The sequence below is a fragment of the Leopardus geoffroyi genome, chromosome D4, assembly GCF_018350155.1.
Source record: "Leopardus geoffroyi isolate Oge1 chromosome D4, O.geoffroyi_Oge1_pat1.0, whole genome shotgun sequence".
NCBI lineage: Eukaryota > Metazoa > Chordata > Mammalia > Carnivora > Felidae > Leopardus > Leopardus geoffroyi.
In genome coordinates, this window is record NC_059342.1 from 82,337,674 (window position 1) to 82,359,068 (window position 21,395).

Genomic DNA, 21,395 nt, shown 5'->3' on the forward strand with positions numbered 1-21,395 from the left:
CTAGCACTGTTTTCCCAGGTCTTCACTGTGGCAGCAGAAAAGAATTAGCATAATGTTATCAGCTCTGGAGTCAGAGTATATCGATTTTACTACTAACTAGCTTTATGACTTTGAGCAAGTACCACCAACTCTGTGAGCCTGTTTACTCAACTGTAAAATGGCAGTGTTTTAATCTTGCTCATAGTGTTATTATGACATTAAGTGAGAAACCGTACAACACACTTGGCACATAGTATGTTCTTCATACATTTTAGCTATTATTCAGAGGACTGTGGAACCTTAGTGGGACAGAGGAAGAATAAAAAATTCTAAATCATGAAGTCAGAACAACATTGATATTAGTGGATCAGCCCAAGAGGAAGAACACTTCAGAAAGAAACCAATTTACAGGTATCATTTTAAAAGTTTAGGGAGTAGGGATGATTCTTAAGTTTGTAGAGTTAGAGATGATAAACAGAAATTAATTCTATAATAATTTTAGTACAAATTTGTATGTAAGCAAACATATTCTCTTTAGAGTTCTGTCTCTTTTATCTTGGTGAACATAAGATTCCTCTGATCTTACTTTTCCCTTGAGGTCTTATACAACTTTGGATTCAAAGACTGCGGTGAGTTTGTAGGAATATTATATGGTTTGGTCTACTATAATGTATCTAAGTAGGCTAACAAATGACTTGGCAGGGTGAGCTCTCCAAAAACACATATACCTGAGACCTAGTCTGATAGACTACTCTAGACTCTGTTAAGGTTATAAGCTAAACATAGACTGAGCTGTCAATATTTTCTTTGCAAAAAGCAGAAGTTTATATGTGGAAGCTAGGAGGAGGGCAAGGAATTCCTGAGAATAATCTTTCATTTTTCTCCTTATTTGGGTAAGTCTTACTTTGGTGGGGGAGGAGTTTTGTGAGGGGTAAGGAATGGGAAAGAAGAGAGAGAGTGTGAAGAATTTGAAGAACTTTGTTGCTGTCTAAGGGCACTTAGAACACTGTTAATCTCATTCCTTGTAACATCATAAACTAAGTTTATTTCCTCCTTTACATTCGTGGCATTAAAAAGTAATAGCTATAGTGGTTGAGGGCCTACTGTAGCTGTCACTATACTAGCAACTTTGCTTTTTTCTGTCTTATATACTTTTCATAGTGATCCAGTGAGGATAATAGTATTTTCATTTTATAGATCCAAAGATGTAAAATATTTTATGGAATATTGTGTGAACAAAATGAATACCCAGGCCTTCTAAGAGTCTCAGGATTCTTTCCATAGGAACATGCTCCCTTTGTCTTTCTTTAAGAGCATTTTTAGAACTTACTTAAATTAAGCAGAATTTAAAATTTTAACCCTTTTGCAGTTCTCATCAGACAGAAAAGGAAACAATGCTGCTGACCAAATTTTTTAAATATATAGCATATAGTTTCTGTTTATTGCTGTCAGTATGGGAAAATAATTATAGAAATGTTTTTTTGGTTTTTTGTTTTTAAATGTTTATTCTTGAGAGAGAGAGCGAGGGAGAGAGAGAGAATGAGTGGGGGAGGGGCAGAGAGACCTGGGGAAACACAAAATCTGAAACAGGCTTTGGGCTCCGAGCTATCAGAACAGAGCCCAACGCAGGTCTCAAACTCAGGAATGGCAAGATCGTGACCTAGGCTGAAGTCAGACACTTAACTGACTGAGCCATCCAGGCGCCCCTAGAAATGTTTTTTTTTAATACATGCTTAAAAATTGATTCTTTCTCCTATCCCTAAAATTATCTGATGACTCAGTAACTCCTCTGTAGCCTGGAAGTCTTCCCAACTGTGCGGTTTATTATATTAAGATGGCATCATATCAGAGAAGAAACTTAAATTTAGTGAGGAAAGAATGTTTTCTTGGATTTTAATTTTTAGATATCATTTACTAAAAGAGGAAGAAACTAATCTGAAGACTAAATATTCCATCAGTATCATAAGGTGAAGACCAGCTAAGCATTCTTAGAACTATAGAATTAAAGAATTTTATTGCCAAAGAGACTGCAGGATCTTAAAATCTTTTATGAAATTATTTTATAAATGAAGCTGATGTCTCCATTGGCCAACATCATATAGACAAGTTATTAGCATAACTGTACTGGAAACCTGGGCCTATTATTTCTGTTTGGAGTGTGTGTGTGTGTGTATGTGTATGTATGTATATAGGGATATGCACTGAACCACTATACCTCTCAAAATAAAAAATATGGAAATGCTTTCTATAGTAGAGATCTTCAATTGCTAAATCAGGAGACATGTGATATCATAGTATTCCATTATTCCTGGGAAGTGTCACTGGGATTAGGTGGTGACCAGTGGATTTTTCCTTTGTAAAAATAGTTTTCTTTTTGTATTTAGCAAATAAATTTGGGGTGGTTCTTGGCAACTTCCAACTACCCAGTTCTCTACAACTTTCTAACTAATGATTTTAGTATCCATTGATAATCCTTCCCTAAATCAGTTAAGCTCATTCACATAATTTCAATGGTAATTTAATATTACAGGATTTTCTTCTTTTCTTTTACGTTTATATATGTTTCTAATATTGAGTATCTTCTTAATTACAGTAATAGTAATGTATTCTTTGCTTTATCCTACTTTATTGAAGAATTCAAAAATAACAGTATTCCAGGAAATACCCTTAATACAGACCTTTATTTATTATTCCTAGCAAATTTATAACAAAATCTTTATTTTACTTTTAGAAATCAAAAACTTGTAAAATGTTAAAAAAAAAAGGTACTATTTATTGAATGTGTTTTTGAAATATAGATTTTATTTTATTTTTATTTATTTATTTTTTTCAACGTTTATTTATTTTTGGGACAGAGAGAGACAGAGCATGAACGGGGGAGGGGCAGAGAGAGAGGGAGACACAGCATCGGAAACAGGCTCCAGGCTCTGAGCCATCAGCCCAGAGCCTGACGCGGGGCTCGAACTCATGAACCGCGAGATCGTGACCTGGCTGAAGTCGGACGCTTAACCGACTGCGCCACCCAGGCGCCCCTAGATTTTAGTTATAAAATTTCAGTGAAGTCAAGCTTATATATTAATAAATTTACTGATGAGGTAATTAAGCATTCATTAATAAACGTGCACCATTTCTTTTTTTTTTTTTTTTTTTTTTAATTTTTGTTTTAATGTTTATTTTTGAGATAGAGACAGAGCATGAGCAGGGGAGGAGCAGAGAGGGAGACATGGAATGTCAGCTCAGAGCCCGACATGGGGCTAGAACTCACGGACCATGAGATCATGACCTGAGCCGAAGTCAGATGGCCAACTGACTGAGCCATCCAGGCGCCCCTAAACTTGCACCATTTCTAAAATCTAGCTTGTGTTAAACTGCGATTTGTGTACAACTTACATTGTGTACAAGTTTTTTACTATTGTAAATAAAACCTATATTTTAATATCCGTATATAAAAATCACTATGTAACCTCTTAAAAGGTTTTCAGAATATTTAGTATATTCTGAACTTTTCTATAGATGCATAAATTTTGGGAGAAATATCTATTAATGTAACTGTAATACCTATGTATTACATAAAAATAGATGTATATAATATGAAATTATTTGAGTCCACACAGTTTCAAATTCCCATTTGTTGATATTCATTTCAAAAAGAAATCAGTACTCCAATTAATAATAAAACTATTGAGTGAAGTTTAAAATTTTATTGAACTATTTTTTCCCTTTGAACTATTCTAGTAAGATTATAAAATCAGTTTCTGAACACAGGTTCAGAAGTTAATTGGAATTTTTTTTCTGATTTATGTTACCACTTGACATATAGTTAGGTTCATTGGTTTCCATATTTTCAATTTGGGGTTGTTGGGTATTTTTTTACCTTTTTGGTTTAATTTATTTTTTTTGAATATTTAAATATAATGCTACAAAAGTCAAAATTATGTAAAAATGTACTCAGCAGTCATATTTACATTCATCTGTTTCTCCACCCAATCCCATAAGTAACCATTATTATTGGTTTCTGGGTTATCTTTCCAAAGTTTCTTTTTGTGAAAATAATGAAATACTCCTACATATTTTTAACTTCCTTTTTAAACAAAAACTAACATGTACTGTTCTACACCTTGCTTTTTTAATATATCCTGATGATCATTCCACAGTAGTTCACAGAGATCTTCCTCATTCTTAATGACTACATGGTACTGTGTTGTTCGGGTGAATCATGATCTTTGATTTTTAACATTTATTCATTTTTGAGAGAGAGAGAAAGAGAGAGAGAGTGGGGGAGGGGCAGAGAGAGAGGGAGATACAGAATCCAAAGCAGGCTCAAGGCTTCAAGCTGTCAGTACAGAGCCTGATGCAGGGCTCGAACCTACGAACTGTGAGACCATGACCTGAGCCAAAGTCAGACACTCAACCGACTGAGCCACCCAGACGCTCCATGATCTCTGATTTTTAAATTGTCCTCTATTGATGGATTTTTTTTCAATCATTTGCTATTCCAAATAATGTTGCAGTATAGAACCTTGTATCATATGTTGTTTTGATTTTATGAAACTGCATCTTAGAGTAAATTTTTATTAGTATACTCATTAGCACATGACATAATTTTGCGTATGTAATTTTGTCATATTTGCCAAATTCTCCTCTCTCACAGTTGTAATCAGAGATGAGCAGGATATGAGAATACCTGTTTCTCCATATGTTTGTCATGAGTATATCGTCAAACTTAAGGATCTGATGGTAGTTTTAATTTATCCTTTGATGAATGAAAACCAGCATTTTTCATATGTTTAGGATTGATTTTACTTTCCTGTTCTCTGAACTGTCTCTTCATATTTTTTGCTTTTTGGTTTTGGCCTTTTTTCTCTTAGTTGTTAGAAGCTCTTTCTGTAGTTGAGAGATTAACCCTTTGAGATATAAGTTGCAAACATTTGTTCTGGTTTGTCACTTGACTTAAGTTATGATGAATCTTTTAAGCTTTTTGACTGTATAGTTTCTTTTCCTGTACTTGAATTCATCGAATTTTTCCTTTAAAGCTTCTGGCTTTTAAGTTATAATTAGAAATGCTTTCCATACACTCAATAATAAAGAAATTTACACATTTTCTTCTATTACTTATATGGTTTCATTTTTCTACTTTTAGAGCTCTGATTCATTAGTATTTTATTCTGTTATATGATGTAAAGTATAAATCTGATTTAATGTTTTTCCAAATGACCATACACTTTTTTAATGTTATGTTTACTGTGTTTTATTATGTTCTCTTCGTTATGGTTTTTATGTTCTATGGGGTTTTTAGGTTACTCATGCACCAATATCACCCTTTAAATTATGTAGACTTTATAATATGTTTTAATATCTGATAGGGCTGCCCTCCCTCCCCAGTTCTTTTGTGGATTTTGTTTATTTTTCATGTAAACTTTAGATTCAAATTCTGTAGCTCTAGAAAAAAAGGATAGGTATTTTTACTGAAGAGAATTGACATCTTTATGATGTTTAGTCATCTTACCTGAGAACACGTGATATTGTTCCATTTATTCAAGTCTGTGTTTTTCTTACAAGAGTGCTTTTTTAAAAGCTTTTTATTACAGAAAATTCAAACATACACAAATAAAAATAATAGTATAATAAACCCCCACATATTATTTCCCAGCTTCAATAATGAGTATCATTTTTAATAGCTGGAATTCTTGACTTATAAGCAAGGTTCAGTTCATGACTATGTTTATCTGACTTCAAAGGGCAGTGTTGGTCTGGTCAGTGTTATTCACAGAAGAGTTTCTAGGTGAACTGCAATGGTTATCACATTTATATAGTCTCTGAGAAATTTTTTTTAAAGGTAAAGAGCTATTGATCTTTGAACTTTTTTATGTAGTATTTAAGTAATGTTCCAGATAGTAATTTGTAACAAATCAAAAAAAATCCTATTCCCTATCAAAGTATAATACTTAAAAATAATTAGAAATTTAGACTGAACATGTGTCATAGATTTTAGTTCAGTTCATTAAGTAACGAGAGAACCAGTAAGATGGTAAAACTGGCTTTATGTATTTGAGGAACTTGAGTTTATATAGTGCTTCTTTAAAAAAAAAAAAGTATTAGAACAAGATTGCTAGGTTAGAAACAAAACTGGTTAATGTCTTATAGATTAACTTTGGGTTATCTTTTCTACTGGGCAGAAATCATTTGCCCATCTACCAGATACACATTTGTAGGCTAATATATAACTTCCCAGAGTCTGGGTTTTTAATTAATAGTAAGTAGCTAAGTCAAAATTGTTTATTCATCTAGAAAATTAAATAATCCTTAGGTAGACCTGTTAAAACAAAGTTGTCAAACTACAGTCCATGGGTCAAGTCTGGCCTGGCCTTTGTTTTCATAAAGTTTCTTTGGAATGCAGCCATGGTCACCTTACTCAGTATCTGTGGGTGCTTTTGTACCATAACGGTAGAGTTGAATAGTTGCCACAGACTAGTGGTCCCCAGAGACTAAAATATTTATTCTTCGGCCCTTTACAGAAAATTTTACTGACTTCTATATTAAGCAGGCATTTCTGTACCTTATGAACCTTTTAATCCCCTTTCTGTATTTTTACTTTATGCTTGTACATCTTTCTCATTGGTGTAGCCACCTTGTGAGTTATCTTTGTATCTTTCCTTACAGTTCTGCCTTTTCTTCCTTCTCTGTATTTCGCTTTTTCTCTCCTCCTTCTCCTTAAAACTGTCTGTAATGTGGACTATTAATATATTTAAATTTGGTACCGGCAAAGTTTTATATTCTCTGTCCTTAATTTTTAATTTAGGTGAGTTCAAACTGCTATACGTTTGCCTCAAAATACAAACTAATTTGAGATATAAGATTTTTGTGAATTAATCTCTTTTTTTGTTGCCCACCTTTACCCTCTCCCCCAGTTGTAGCTTTCACTGGAAGAAAAGTTCCTACAGTGCTTTAATAAGCTAAAGGAGTGGGAAGAAACATGGAAATAAGAGGACTCTCTTAGTCCTAAACTTTGTTTTAGAATTAAAAAAAATTTTTTTGTTTTAATGTTTGTTTATTTTAGAGAGAGAGAGCGAGCAAATGAGTGCAAGCGGGGGAGGGGCAGAGAGAGATGGAGACCCAGAAAACGAAGCAAGCTCAAGGCTCTGAGGTGTCAGCACAGAGCCCGATGGGGAGCTCAAACTCACAAGCTGTGAGATCATGACCTGAGCCGAAGTTGGAAGCTTAACCAACTGAGCTACCCAGGCACCCCTAGAATTTTTTTTTGTTTGTTGATTTTGAAAGAGAGAATCCTACCAAGCAGTCTCCACACTGTCAGCACAGAGCCCGACACGGGGCTCAGACTCAGGACCATGAGATCATGACCTGAGCTGAAATCACAAATTGGATGCTTAACTTACTGAGCCACCCAGGCACCCCTAAAATATTTTTAAACATTTTTTTGATGGATAGTTTCATATAGGAAACTTTAAAGGACACCTTAAAGTAACAAGGAAGCTATAGATGGTTAACGCTTACTACTAGATATTGGCAATTGCATATATGATGATACAGTATGAAGACAATAAAATTGCAGAGCAAGAGTCCCGCCCAGTAAATAACCTATTTTCCTATGGTTTTTAAATCCAAACATGTATTTTTCTATTTAGAAAAAGTTACATTTAGTGTAGACATTCAAAGTGATACCTTTTTATTCTCACATCCTATATGAAATCAGAAGTGTAGTGCTCAATTAAAAAATAATTTTACCACTTAGTAAATAATATTTTTTCGTCTTCAAGATAAAGCAGAAAGAAAGAAAGAACAATACTGATACTTTATATGAAGTTGTGTGCTTGGAAAGTGAATCAGAAAGAGAGAGGAGGAAAACTACAGCCAGTCCCTCAATTCGCCTGCCACAGTCTGGATCTCAGAGTTCCATGATACCTTCTCCTCCAGAAGATGATGAAGAGGAAGGTAAATTGTAGGGAGACCTTAATTTCTATTTTGGGGTGGCAAACCATGCAAACCATTATCATTTTGTCAGGGAATTGATAATGTGACGTAGCATTTGGAATTCTTTCAATGCGTATGAGAGTGTACTATATGCAAAGGAGTATGGGAGATTCAAAAATGGTGAATATAGGACATTCTTTAAGATAATTGTATCAGTTTGGAAAAAATGAGATTTATGGTCAGTGCTTTTTTAAAGAGTCTGCCTGCTATCTTAGTGTATTAGCACATTTTTAGAGCACATGTGACATAGATTCTACCTGAATACGTGTTCCTATCTCTGCTGATTTATTTTAGAGGGGCAGTTTCATTTGCCAAAATGTGACTTCCACACATGATCCTTTCACAAAATACATGTATTTAAATATACAAATTTATGGTTATACATTATTGGATTTCACACTGGTAAACTTTAGGAATCAACCAGTTCTTTTTTTTTTTTTTTTTCTCCCACCCTCACCCCCCATGGTTATATCCATTAAGTAATCTGTCAGTCTGTTAGTCTCTGTTAAAAGCTACTATGTAGAAGTGAGAAGTGGAAAGAAGGAGCACAGGAAAAGTAAAAGTTTGGGAGGCATTTTCTAACTGATAATTTTGTACCAGGACATTATTTTTAAGAGGAAAAGACTGGTTATGATAGAAAGTCATATGAAGCATGTGTCTGTGTGAGGTTCATATGGAGTGTTCTGGAAATTCATACAGGAGAATCCATTTTTCATTGGATGTAAGACATCGTGAAGAGTAGTTTTGGAGCTGGGACTCTTAAGGTGCAAGGAGAATAAATGGGCTGGTTTGGGCACTTCTGGCTCAGAAATTGCATTAACAAAGGCCTAGAGGTGGCTGGCGAGAATGATTGATACGTACCCATGATTATATGTACTTTTTTCAAGTTAGAGCAAGCCCTGACTTTCCAATTCCCATTGTTCCCTATAACTTTCACTTTTCCTGTGAGTAACCAACAGGCATTTGTTAATATTAATGACCACCTGGTACTAGGTGCTTAATATGTGGTACTTTGTTTCTAAAGTAACATAATACTTTGTTTATATAATTCTCTCAAAAATTCTGAAGACTAAGATTTACTATTATCCTTATTTTGCACGTAAGGAAATGGAATCTCAGAAATATGAATTTGCCCAAGGTCACACAGCTAGAAATTGGCAAAGAGGGTCTTAATCTGGTTCTGAGAGTTAGCTGTCTGAGCTCTATTCTGTAATCATCTCTGTGCGTTTAGTTCCCATAAAGCATTTTGAAGTGCAAAGAAAGCACATGTATTGTTTTGGGAGAAGTTAGAGACACAATTTAAAGTCTACCTTGAGAGCCAGTTAAATCATGTGTTAAAGCTGGGAAGGGTGGAATTGTTCTCACTGTTTGAGACTTCTCTATAACTAGCAGTCTTGAGACTTGTAGTTTACCTTCTAAGTCAACACTGCTTAAGGTGGAAGAGCAAGTAATAGTTTGGAGAACTCTTCTACCCTTAAACTCAGCAATAAAAGTAAAACCCACCATAAACTGAGAAAGACACTCTATTTTTATGAAACCAGAGAATGGTCAAATGCTGAATCTGAATGCTGTGTATTTACCAGTTACAGAGAAATTTGGGCCCAACTGAAGGATAATATCGTGTCTAACATCTAGTTGTAATCTATAGGAGGCATACATTTTTCAGTATAACTGAGGAGTTCAGAGGACCTCCAGTGACAGTTGCTAACTAGGAGACATGAGGGCCAATGGCGGACCATGAGAGAGGGAACACTAGAACACAAGCTCTGGGAAGGAAGAACATGTTATCTTTTTTTTGCCCACGCTGTTTCCCTAGTGTGTAACACCATTCCTGGTATGTAATAGATGCTCAGTAAATATTCGTGGAATGGGTACCCCTGCTGCAATCCATTCCTATAGTGAAAAACTAATGACAGGACCATGTTGCTGAAGAAAGCTGTGCAGACATTCCATCTTTTAATTCTCTAACATAATATATGGACCAAGGAGACCCATCCTGTTGTCATGTGTTTGCTCCCTGGAAAGAAATGTCCATGGTCCTGTAGAGAGGCTCCTTATTCCATAGGACATTGGTGCTCCCAGGACTGGAAGCCAGCAGATATAAAGGGGAGGTGTTCAGAAGCAACATTCTGCATCTGAGGTTGCCTGCTCCCTTTCTACCCATACCCCTACCTTAGGTACATGGAGTTGTAACCACATATTTCAGACTGCTGTCCACATATGTTGAAAGCATCCAAACCAGAAAAAGACAATTTGATAAGGCAGATATTCCTGATCTCTTTAAAGGAGTTGTCATCTCTTGTACATCTTAGTACATTTTTTATAGCTACTATTCCCCAAAGAGTTGTATTATATTGATATTTGAATGAGTGGAGAATTACGTGAGACCTTAGAAAGTAGGGTGAATTCTGACAAAATAACGAAGTTGGGGAAGTTTATCTTCGTGCCCTGGAGCATTTATCTTTTCCTTATTGATCCTCCCATTTGTCCCAAAGGAGGTCTCACACTCAGTCTGCGTCTTCCCTATCTTACCATCAAAACTGATGATAATGTCTAAGGCATTACAATGTACAGATGTTATAAGTATCATGGATTTCTGAGCTGTCACTAGTTGAGATGCAAATTCATGATGTAATCATTACAGGTATAAAGATCATTACAGGTATCATTACAGGTATAAACTTTGTTTAGGCAGGTTAGGCCAAAAACTTAGAAACAGCATTGGTGAGGACACATGTAAGCAAGTACCATTGTACTCAACAGTGGAAATGTAAATTGTAGAGCCATTCTGGAAGGCAATTTGTCAGTAAGTTACAGAATCCTTAAAATTATGCATTTTAGCCCAGGATCCACTTCTGGGCACATACCCAATGAAAGCAAGAGATATATTCATCCTGACACTATTTGTAGCAAAAAATGGAAAACTACCTAAGTGTCCAACAAAAGAAGATTGATTAAGTAAATGTCTTAGTCCATGTTTCCCACCTGCACCCCTCCCCCCCCCTTCATGATAACTTCTAAAAATTCTTTCACAGGCCTTCTTTATCAATGTCCCTTTTTTTCACTGTCTTCCTATCTTATGGTCTTTAAATTCTTATTTGAATTTACTTTTCTTAATTACTAGAGTTCAGTTTGAAATGATTCATTTTGATCCTTTTTGATATTTTTGTGCTTTCTGTTATAAATTAATGTACGTCAGTGTAGAAAATTTAGTCATAAGAACATAGGGGGAAGAGGGAAATAAACCATAACTCCATTACTCAGAGACAGTAATTGTTAATGTCTTAGCATAATTTATTCCAGACTATTTTGATCATCACAAAGACTTATCAGCTCTTGATATTTTTACTTTATGTGGCATTTTGCCAGATTATTAATGTAAACACATGTCAGTGTGTAATCACATTGTAAACATCATGTATCATAATTTATTTAGCCACTCTCTGCTCTACTCCTGTTGGGCACTTAGGTGGTTTGTAATTTTTTTCAACTGTTGTAAATAAGACTGGTACATATTTTCATAGATAAAGCTGTTTGCTTTGGAAGAGGAAAAAGAAGATACCATAATTTGAGTTTTACCATTTTATAATTAAATGGCTCTTTTCCTCAGTTGACATAATGTGGACCTCTATGGAAAGCTAAAGAAATAAAGAGATCACAGCAACATTCTACCTAGGACCATTTTTATTTTCTTTGTATTTACATTTATATGCTAAAAGAAATTATGACTTCATCCTCCCAGTAAAATCTTTCAAATTTGACTGTTATGTTTCTATTCATTCTTCTGGCTAGCATAGCCACTTTTGTTATCCTTTTCTGTGTGTTTTATTAAAGATAATGATGAACCCCTCTTGAGTGGATTTGGTGATGTATCCAAAGAATGTGCAGGAAAAATTCTTGAAACATGGGGAGAACTGCTATCAAAATGGTAAGTTAGAATAGTTCTCCTTTTCATCTGTAATTCTCATTTTCTGGGTAGGATATCTTCCCTTAACTACAGTATTCAATTTTGGAACTATTCAATTCTGGAACGTATCATAGAAACCAAAATATGAGGTTTGTATTCTAGAATCTCTGTTTTTAGCTGTTTTAAGGGTAAGTAGTGAATATCTGCAATCAACTTTCAGAATATCAGGAACCTAATAAATTCTCATTGCTGCAGAAAATACTAATTCAGGCACGGAATATATGAAAGGAATAAATCAAGAAAGATGGCCTTTTTATTGATGCACTTAGGAACCACTGACAAAGATAATACACAACAATTAAGACAGTACACCTTTATCAGGGAAGTTTGGGGGATGCTTACACAATGCATAGAGCCACAGTAGAGGCCGCAGGTGGGATTTTTCCTTATCTGTGTTATGTACAGCAGAGTGTTTTGAATGTGCTGTATACATTGACTGCTCTAACAATTACTTTTCCTACGAACACTTGTAAGATTCAGGAATTTCTTGTCAAGAGAAATTCTGCGCTCAAGAGATAGCTTGACAACATTGTTAAGCACTATCCTGTAGACTGTCTAAAAAGGATACACTAATTTCAGGTATTTATTAATGAGACCAGAGACACTCTGGTAAGTCAGGTTGGTGAGACATTTATGTAGTTCCTTTTTCCTCTCTGTAGGATGCCAGTATATGCTGGGAAAAAAAGCTTCAAAAGTGATGTGAGCACTTCTCTAATTTCTGACTTTCTGGTTGTTAGAATTGTCATGTGAGTTCCCCGTGGGCCTGTTACTTTGGGGTCTGATTTTCTCAGAAAATTTAACTGTTGAAGCCTTTCACTCTGTTCTTAGAAAACCATGTTTCGGCATTTAAAAAATCTTCCGTGTCCTTAAGGAATGGGACTACAAATGGGCATCATCTGCTTCTAGCTCTCTCACATCTCTCACAGTGCGAGAGCTTTACACTTCTGGTGAAACGTGCTCCACATTGGGAAATGTCAAATGTGTACAGGAGGAGAATGCAAACCAAAGCATGGTTTGTCTTTACACAAGTGCTTTTAATAAATGAACTCTGCAAAAGCCCCCCTGGGATATAGTTCTCATTTATATTTGATATTCCTTTAGCAGTCAGGAGACAGACCTGCTGATGCTCTCGTCACAATTATATTTTCAGTTCAGTGAATTTGGAGTGTTTGGACTGCTGCTGGCAGGCATTTCATCTGAAGAAAAAGGTTTCTGCTCTAAAATAGAAATGTAATTGAATCTTGACATGGTTACATAACACTGTATTTAAAATCATTTAGATACAGCATTTAGACTCTAGGTTTTATTGGATGAACTCAGCAGCGTTTTATACAGTTGTTTGGAATTTGTTTTGTTAACAAGTTTTGTTTCTTCAGTTTTTGAATTTTTTAAATTACGTCCTTGTCCCATTTCCTCAAATATATTAACTGAGTTTACATTTTTGTTTAGGGCGTTTAAAACTGTTTTTGCTGGTTTGGGTCATATCTTCAGAAATGATAATGCAGTCTTTTTCTTCAATTCATTTCATCACTTTTTTCCATCATAGGAAACATGGCGATATTTTGGAGTTTTAGAGCCTAGTAGACCTGGCTTCAAATCCAACCTCTTTTACTTCCAAGCTGTATGGTCTTGGGCAAGTCACTTAACTCTTCTGAGTCTCTTTCTTCATTTACAAAATACACAAGTCTTTCAAATTGCCATTCAGGATTATTGTAAATTAAAAATAATGGATGTTGTACTAGTAGCAATGGTAGTAAGAATTAATAAATTTACGATATGCCAGGCATTGTGCTAAGTTCCGTGTTTTATTTCAGTAACAACCTTATGAACTAGTATCCATTTATGCAGATGAGGAAACTGGCTCAGAGATTTAGTTAGCAATTTTAGTTAGTAAATGGCAGACCTAGAATTTTTAACACAGGCAAGTCTGATCCTAAAGCCGGTTTATTTAATTCCACATTAGATTTTAGTGGCAGTATTAGCAGCAGTACATTTGAGCTCTAACTCTCCAAGTTCATTTAAACGTGACTCTTAGTGCAGAAGATAACTAATGTTGGTATAAAATAGTGTGTTGAGATAAAGTTAATATGATCAATGACAAAATTATTCTGAAAATAATTTACCAATATAAATTAAGCTAGGGTTAGCAAATAAACCTAGGGTTAGGCTTATTGTTTCTGTAAAGGGCCAGGTCATATATATTTAGGCCATAGATACATATAGGTCATAAATATTAGGCTTTGTGGTGCAGTAATTTCTCTCACGACCACTCAACTCTGCTGTTATAGGGCAAAAGCAGTCATAGATGATACATAAACAAAAAAGGCTGTCTCCACAAAAGTTGATTTATAGTAACAGGCAGTGGGCCACATTTGGTGCACAGACCATAGTGCATCAATCTTTAAGTAACAACTGCTTTTGTTCTTTCTGCCCCCAACCCTTCAACTTTTATATAATTTTTTTTCCCAAGCAAAGACAAAACTATGTTGAATTGTCTATAGCTACTACATTAGGGTAGTAGCATCACAGAATTAACCATTTTTAAACATACTGTGCCTTATTCTGTAGAATTCTAGGAACGTTTTGAGAAAAATCTGAGTCCTTTTTGTATTTTGAGAGTGGTCATTTTGTATCAGTAACTTACTGTTTAAATTTGATAGTCACAGGAGCCATTTCACATCAGAGTCCTGCTTTACTGACTCAGTATTGGTAGCTCTCAAATCACAAAGCAGCCATGATATCAGCACATTCATAGGTCTTAGAGTTTGAGGACTACCTAAGTCATTTAATCAACTTCCCTGAACTTCTTTTTCCATCTGTAAAACTGGAGATACTAGCCACCTACCTCACATGGTGGTTGTGAGAATCGAATAAGATTTCATGCAAACCACTTTGTAAATTGGTACCAACATTTCAAGATAAGTTTTATTTTCCCCACTTTATAAATGAGATAAATGAACCTCAAAGACTTTAATAATTTATTTTGATGTTACAATAGTACAGTCAAAACTTCCTTATCCATCATAATCATTCAAAAATATTACTTGAAGCAAGGTATCACAAAAGCCGCTGAAAGTTTTATTTTTATATTTAAATATTTATTTTAACTTAGAATACTATTTTAACTTAGAACATATAAATATTTAATTCACTTGTGAATTTTGATGCAGGGCCAAGCCCTTATCTTTGGCTATATGTCCAGTGATTAGAATTTTGCTGTGTTTTTATTATATAAGCCACAACCATAAAGCTATGGTTTCCAGTTTTTATTTTTTTTTTAATTCTTTTTTAATGTTTATTAATTTTTGACAGAGAGAGAGAGAGACAGAGCATGAGCGGGGGAGGGGCAGAGAGAGAGAGGGAGACACAGAATCCGAAGGAGTCTCCAGACTCTGAGCTGTGAACACAGAGCCTGATGCGGGGCTCAAACTCATAGACCGCGAGATCATGACCTGAGCCGAAGTTGGACGCTCAACCGACTGAGCCACCCAGGCGCCCCTTGATTTTTATTCAAAAACTTTTTTTAAGTACAGCAGTAATTTAAAGATACTTACAAAACAGTCTAGCTGCACAATTCTTTCCTCCACCCAATCTTTTTCAGTTATCTTGGCCACATCTAATTCAATACTTTTTTTCTTTATTAGTATGTTACGTTTATTAAGTCTTTAAAAACCTTTTAGTTTAGTTTTCATAAAAATAATACTCTTTAGGGGCTCTTGGCTGGTTCAGATGGTGGAATGCACAACTCTTGATCTTGGGGTTGTGAGTTTGAGCCCCACGTTGGGTGTAGAGAGTACTTAAAAACAAGATCTTAAAAAAGAAAAAAAAAAACACTCCTTAGAGAATCTTTAATGTGCTTACAGATTATGGCTTTCTTTTTAGGCATCTCAATTTGAGTGTGAGACCAAAGCAATTGTCGTCCTTAGTAAGAAGTGGTGTTCCTGAAGCTCTGCGAGGAGAAGTCTGGCAACTGCTAGCAGGTTGTCACAACAATGACCACCTGGTAGAAAAATACCGAATTCTCATTACAAAGGTAAGGGGCTGATAATTCAGCCTCAGCATTTAATCCTTTTAGAAATTTGTTATGAAAAGATTATTGTGGCTATTTGATTTCAATTTTATACAACAGCCCAAAAGTTGTTTCTAGTGTTGGCACAAAAAGAAAAGGAAAAAGGTTTTTCTTCCTTGACTGACTTCACCTTGGAGGCAGAGGATGGCCTCTGTTCATTGTGTATCTAAATCCTTTTTGACCATAATTGCATGTTCAGTCAGATCATTTGTGCCATGCAATATGAAACACTGTCTTTTATTTTAATTGTTTTCACACTTCACAGAAATGTGCTCTTTCTAGGTGAGGCCTAGTTCTAGTTTCTACAGTAGGAAGAACATGATTTTTATTCTCTTATACTGGAGTCCCTTTTAGCTCATTCCTCTAAAATGAAGAATTCTCATTTTTTATAGTATTCCCTCTCAAGTGCATGCATTCCTTAAGGTTTTGCAAGCAAAACAACAAAAACTGTTCTTGAACAGCATACAAGAATTTAATTTTCTTCAATATTAAGTGATGCTTCATGCCTTTGTGCCCATCTCATTGGTTTTAATTTTTGTTTTTATTTTCTCACATTCTTGAAGTATTTCTCTTTGGAAAGCAGTTTCTCCATTCCCAAACCTGGGTTATGAATGAATTGCTCAGAACCCTGAATAATACCTAAGAATTTTTTAGTATGACAAAAGGTGGGACTTCTTTTAAAAATATATTAAAACCTTCGGTGAATAATATCTCCATAAAACTCTTACTGTAAAAAAATCTTATGGGGAGAACAACATTTGAACATGAAATTGGGCCTCTTACCAGAAAATGACTTTTATTTGATGACAATATTCGTGTTCTTCTCATTTTATTTCTAGACAGATGTTTTTTCTTTCAAGAACTAATATTCTGATTTTTTTCCATTGTTGCTGTAACTATTCAAACAGCATTAATTGAGTGCCTGTCAAAACCACAGTGCAGGAGCTAGGAGGTGAAACCTGTTGATTGCCGAGTAGTACTCCATTGTATATATATATCACATCTTCTTTATTCATCAGTCGAAGGACATTTGGGCTCTTTCCATACTTTGGCTATTTTTGATAGTGCTCCTGTAAACGCTGAGGTGCATGTGCCCCTTCAAAACAGCGTACCTGTATCCCTTGGATAAATACCTAGTAGTGCAGTTGCCAGGTCGTAGGGTAGTTCTATTTTTAATTTTTTGAGGAACCTCCATACTGTTTTCCAGAGTGGCTGCACCAGCTTGCATTCCCACCAACAATGCAAAAGAGATCCTCTTTCTCCACATCCTTGCCAACATCTGTTGTTGCCTGAGTTGTTAATGTTAGCCATTCTGACAGGGGTGAGGTGGTATCTCATTGTGGCTTTATTTGTATTTTCCTGATGATGAGTGACGTTGAGCATTTTTTCATGTGTCGGTTGGCCATCTAGATGTCTTCTTTGGAGAAGTGTCCATTCATGTCTTTTGTCCATTTCTTCACTGGATTATTTGTTTTTTTGGGTGTTGAGTTTGGTAAGTTCTTTACAGATTTCAGATAGTAACCCTTTATCTGATGCATCGTTTACAAATACCTTCTCCCATTCCATCAGTTGCCTTTTAGTTTTGCTGATTGTTTCCTTCGCTGTGCAGAAGCTTTTTATTTTGATGAGGTCCCGATAGTTCATTTTTGCTTTTGTTTCCCTTGCCTCCGGAGACTTGTTGAGTAAGAAGTTGCTGCAGCCAAGGTCAAAGAGGTTTTTGCCTGCTTTCTCCTCGAGCATTTTGATGGTTTCCTGTCTTACATTGAGGTCTTTCATCCATTTTCAGTTTATTTTTGTGTATGATGTAAGAAAGTGGTCCAGGTTCATTTTTCTGCATGTCCAGTTTTCCCAGCACCACTTGCTGAAGAGACTGTCTTTTTTCCATTGGATATTCTTTCCTGCTTTGTCAAAGATTAGTTGGCCATATGTTTATGGGTCTATTTCTGGTCTGTTCCATTGATCTGAGTGTCCATTTCTGTGCCATAGTTTTGATTATTCTTAAACTTCATTTAAATGCAATCATACAATAATGCAGCTCATACCCGTTTGAGTGGGACTTCTTTTGTTCATCTAATTTGGGAGTGTATCAGGAGCCCGTCTTTCTCTTTTTGTTTTCATTTTTTTAATTGCAGAGAGTATTCCATTGTAGAAATAAAGCTCACTTGAAAAAAATCTATTCTGCTATTATAGGTATTTGGTTTTGCTTTGTTCTTTTCCAGTTTTAGCCATTGTGAACAAACCTGCTATGAACATTCTTGCATTTAGCAAATGTTATGGTGTGAATGTTTGTCTCCCTCAAAATTCATGTGGTGAAATTTAATTTCCAAAGTGATGGTATCAGAAGGTAGAGCCTTTGAGGGGCACCTGGGTGGCTCAGTATACTGAGTGTCCAATTCTTGGTTTTGACGTCAGGTTCCACACTAAGCATGGAGACTACTTGAGATTCTCTCTCTCCCCTTCTGCCCGTCTCTCCCACTCACCTGCGTGCGCGCTCTCTCTCTCTCTCTCTCACTCTCTCTCTCTCTCTCTCTTTAAAAAAATGCGGGGCATCTGGGTGGCTCAGTCAGTTAAGCATCCGACTTCAGCTCAGGTCATGATCTTGCGGTTTGTGAGTTCAAGCATCCCATGTTGGGCTCTGTGCTGACAGCTCAGAGCCTGGAGCCTGCTTCTGATTCTGTGTCTCCCTCTCTGCCCCTCCCCTACTCGTGCTCTGTCTCTCTCTCAAAAATAAATTAACATTAAAGAAAACTTTTTTTAAATAAAAAATACGCTAAAAATTTTTTTTAAGATGGAGGTAAAGCTTTTGAGAGGTGATTAGGTCATGAGGACAGAGCTCTCATGATAGCAAATAGTGCCCTTATGAAAGAAGCTCTAGAAAGATCCCTCACCACCTTCCATCATTTGAGGGCACAGCAAGAAGTCACCAGTCTGCAGTGAAGGAGAGGGCCTTCATCAGATCCTGACCATGTTGGCAACCTGATCTTGGATTTCTAGCCTCCAAAACTGTAAGCAATAAGTTTCTGCTGTTTTTAAGCCATCCTGTCTGTGGTATTTTGTTATAGCGGTCCAAATGGACTAAAAAAGCAAAGTTTATATATGTTAATATATGTATATAGACAATAATATTTACATGTATATCTGTGTGTGTATATATATTTATATATTACTAATTCTAGGAGTTTTTAATTTATTCTGGACATGGGTTCTTTGCCAGGTATATGCTTCATGTTCTTAAATTTCGCATGTAATATTACTTTAGAGGTGTTTTGTTTTGCTTCTTCATAGACTAAATTTATGGCAGGAAACAGTGACTAGATTTATAGAATGAAGCCCCCCAAAACATTACCTTGCAAATAGAATTGATGAACATCTTTGTCGTCACCTTGCTTTGATTATCAAGCTTGTCTTATAAGGGGATATATGTAGGGTTTTTCCCATGTGACTTTTATAATCCAGGGACAGGTTACCTTTCAGCAATAGAAAATACATAGGTATGTGTGTATTTTGAAGGTGTTTCTTATTTCTAAAAATTTTTTAATGTTTATTTATTTTGAGAAAGAGAGAGAGAAAGCGCACGTGTGCAAGCAAGAGAAGGGCAGAGACAGAGGGAGACAGAATCCCAAGCAGGCTCCATACTGTCAGCACAGAGCCCAACACAGGGCTCTAACCCATGAACCATGAGATCATGACCTGAGCTGAAACCAAGAGTTGGACGCCGAAACGACTGAGCCACCCAGGCGCCCCAAGGTGTTTCTTATTTCTAAAAGCAGTGGAGTTTGAGGGCACTCTTCTCCCTTTTTTTTTTTTTTTTAAGTTTTTTATTTTTTAGGTTTTAAATTTTTTTAAAGTGAGAACTTAAGATTTTTTTTTTCATCTCAAGAAGGGAAAAATAGTAGTAGTAGCTGCCCTTTTTGAGCACATATGTCACATGCTGAATTAAACACTTTATAACCATTATGTCATAAATCCAAAGAAAATCCCTGTGAAGTGGTAATTACTATTTCCATTTTAGAAATGAAGAAACAGAGGTTCAGTGAAGGTTAGTAATTTGCTTATAATCATTCACATAGTAAATGATAGAGGCAGAATTTGAACTCAGAGATGACTCTAAAGCTGGTTCTTTTCCATTCTCCCTACTTGTCTATCCTTGAACTTAAAATTTTTTTATACAGCCATGTATGTACTTACACAGAATTTCCTGTAGACACATGAACACATTTGTTTTTATGTGTAGTTTTTTATTCAGTTACTCTTCTATTGGTAGGCATTTACTTTGCTTCCAGATTTTAGCCTCTAAATGATGTTTTACTAAACATACTTAAACACGTTCTAAATCTCTTCTCTTTATGGAAGAGTCTCAGGAGTGTGATTGCTGGATCAAAGGGTGACATGTTTTTTTAAGTGATTATTTAATTTTTATATTGAATTTACTTATGTCCAGCTTGATTTTCGAAAAGGCTGTTGCAGTTTATAGTTCACCAGCGGTGTAGCAAAGTACCTGTTAACCCATATCCCAAACAGTATTAGTTATCAGTAACTATTTAATTTTCTGCTGTCAGTGGATGTAAGTGATACCAGCATATCTTTAGTTTGCAGATCTCTGACTACTGGTAAATGTAAGCAATTTAGTCTTCTGTGAATTACCTCTTCATCTTTTTTAAACATATATTCTCAAAACCAGAGATGGAAGAAGATCACTTAGATAAGATAAAAATTATCAGGGTGCAAGTGTGGCTCAGTTGATTAAGCATCTGACTCTTGATTTCTGCTGAAGTCATGGTCAGCTCATGGGATCAAGCACAGAACCTGCTTGGGATTCTCTTTCTCTCCCTGTCTCTCTCTCTGTCCTTCCCCAGCTTGTGCTCACTCTCTCTCAAAATAAATAAATAAACTTTAAAAAAAAACGTTTACCCAAAAAAAGAACTCTGTACTCTATTATGTTTATTAATCCTTTATCTTCTTTATAAATATCTCTCTAAAACTTTAATTCTTTATTGACTTTACTGATGGTTTCATGCCTTACAAAACATTTTCAATTTTTATGTAGAAAAGTGTGTCTTGGTTAAGGTCTCTCCCACCTCTGAGTCTGTAAATGCAATTTCTGAGATTTTCTTGCAAGATTTTTATTGTATATGTTATATATTTATATCTTTAATCCATCTGGAATTTATTTTTGTACATGGCATATGATAGCGGCCCAGTTTTACTTTCTCCCAGATGGATAACCAATTGTGCTACTCCCATTTTCCTGCTGGATAGAACTGCCATCTTTGTTAGATCTTAAATTCTCATATATACTGGGATTGAGTTCTAGATTTTTCTGCTTATTGATCAGTTTGTGTGTCCCTATACCAATACTGTTTTTGTTTAAGAGGCTTTGAGTTATCTTTT

General features: G+C 35.5%; 1 protein-coding gene across 5 annotated transcripts in view; it reads left to right on the forward strand.

Moving 5' to 3' along the window:
• The window catches only part of RABGAP1 (RAB GTPase activating protein 1), a 180,730-nt gene that overhangs the window by 73,335 nt on the left and 86,000 nt on the right, over window positions 1-21,395 (forward strand). For all 5 annotated transcript variants that reach the window (XR_006710416.1, XM_045469812.1, XM_045469814.1 and 2 more), the window contains 3 exons: window positions 7,755-7,929; window positions 11,803-11,896; window positions 15,818-15,968. Coding sequence is in view for 4 of the 5 variants with exons in the window: in XM_045469812.1 (XP_045325768.1) it covers window positions 7,755-7,929; window positions 11,803-11,896; window positions 15,818-15,968 (420 nt within the window). In the remaining variant the exon portion in view is untranslated. The remainder of the gene's footprint in view (window positions 1-7,754; window positions 7,930-11,802; window positions 11,897-15,817; window positions 15,969-21,395) is intronic.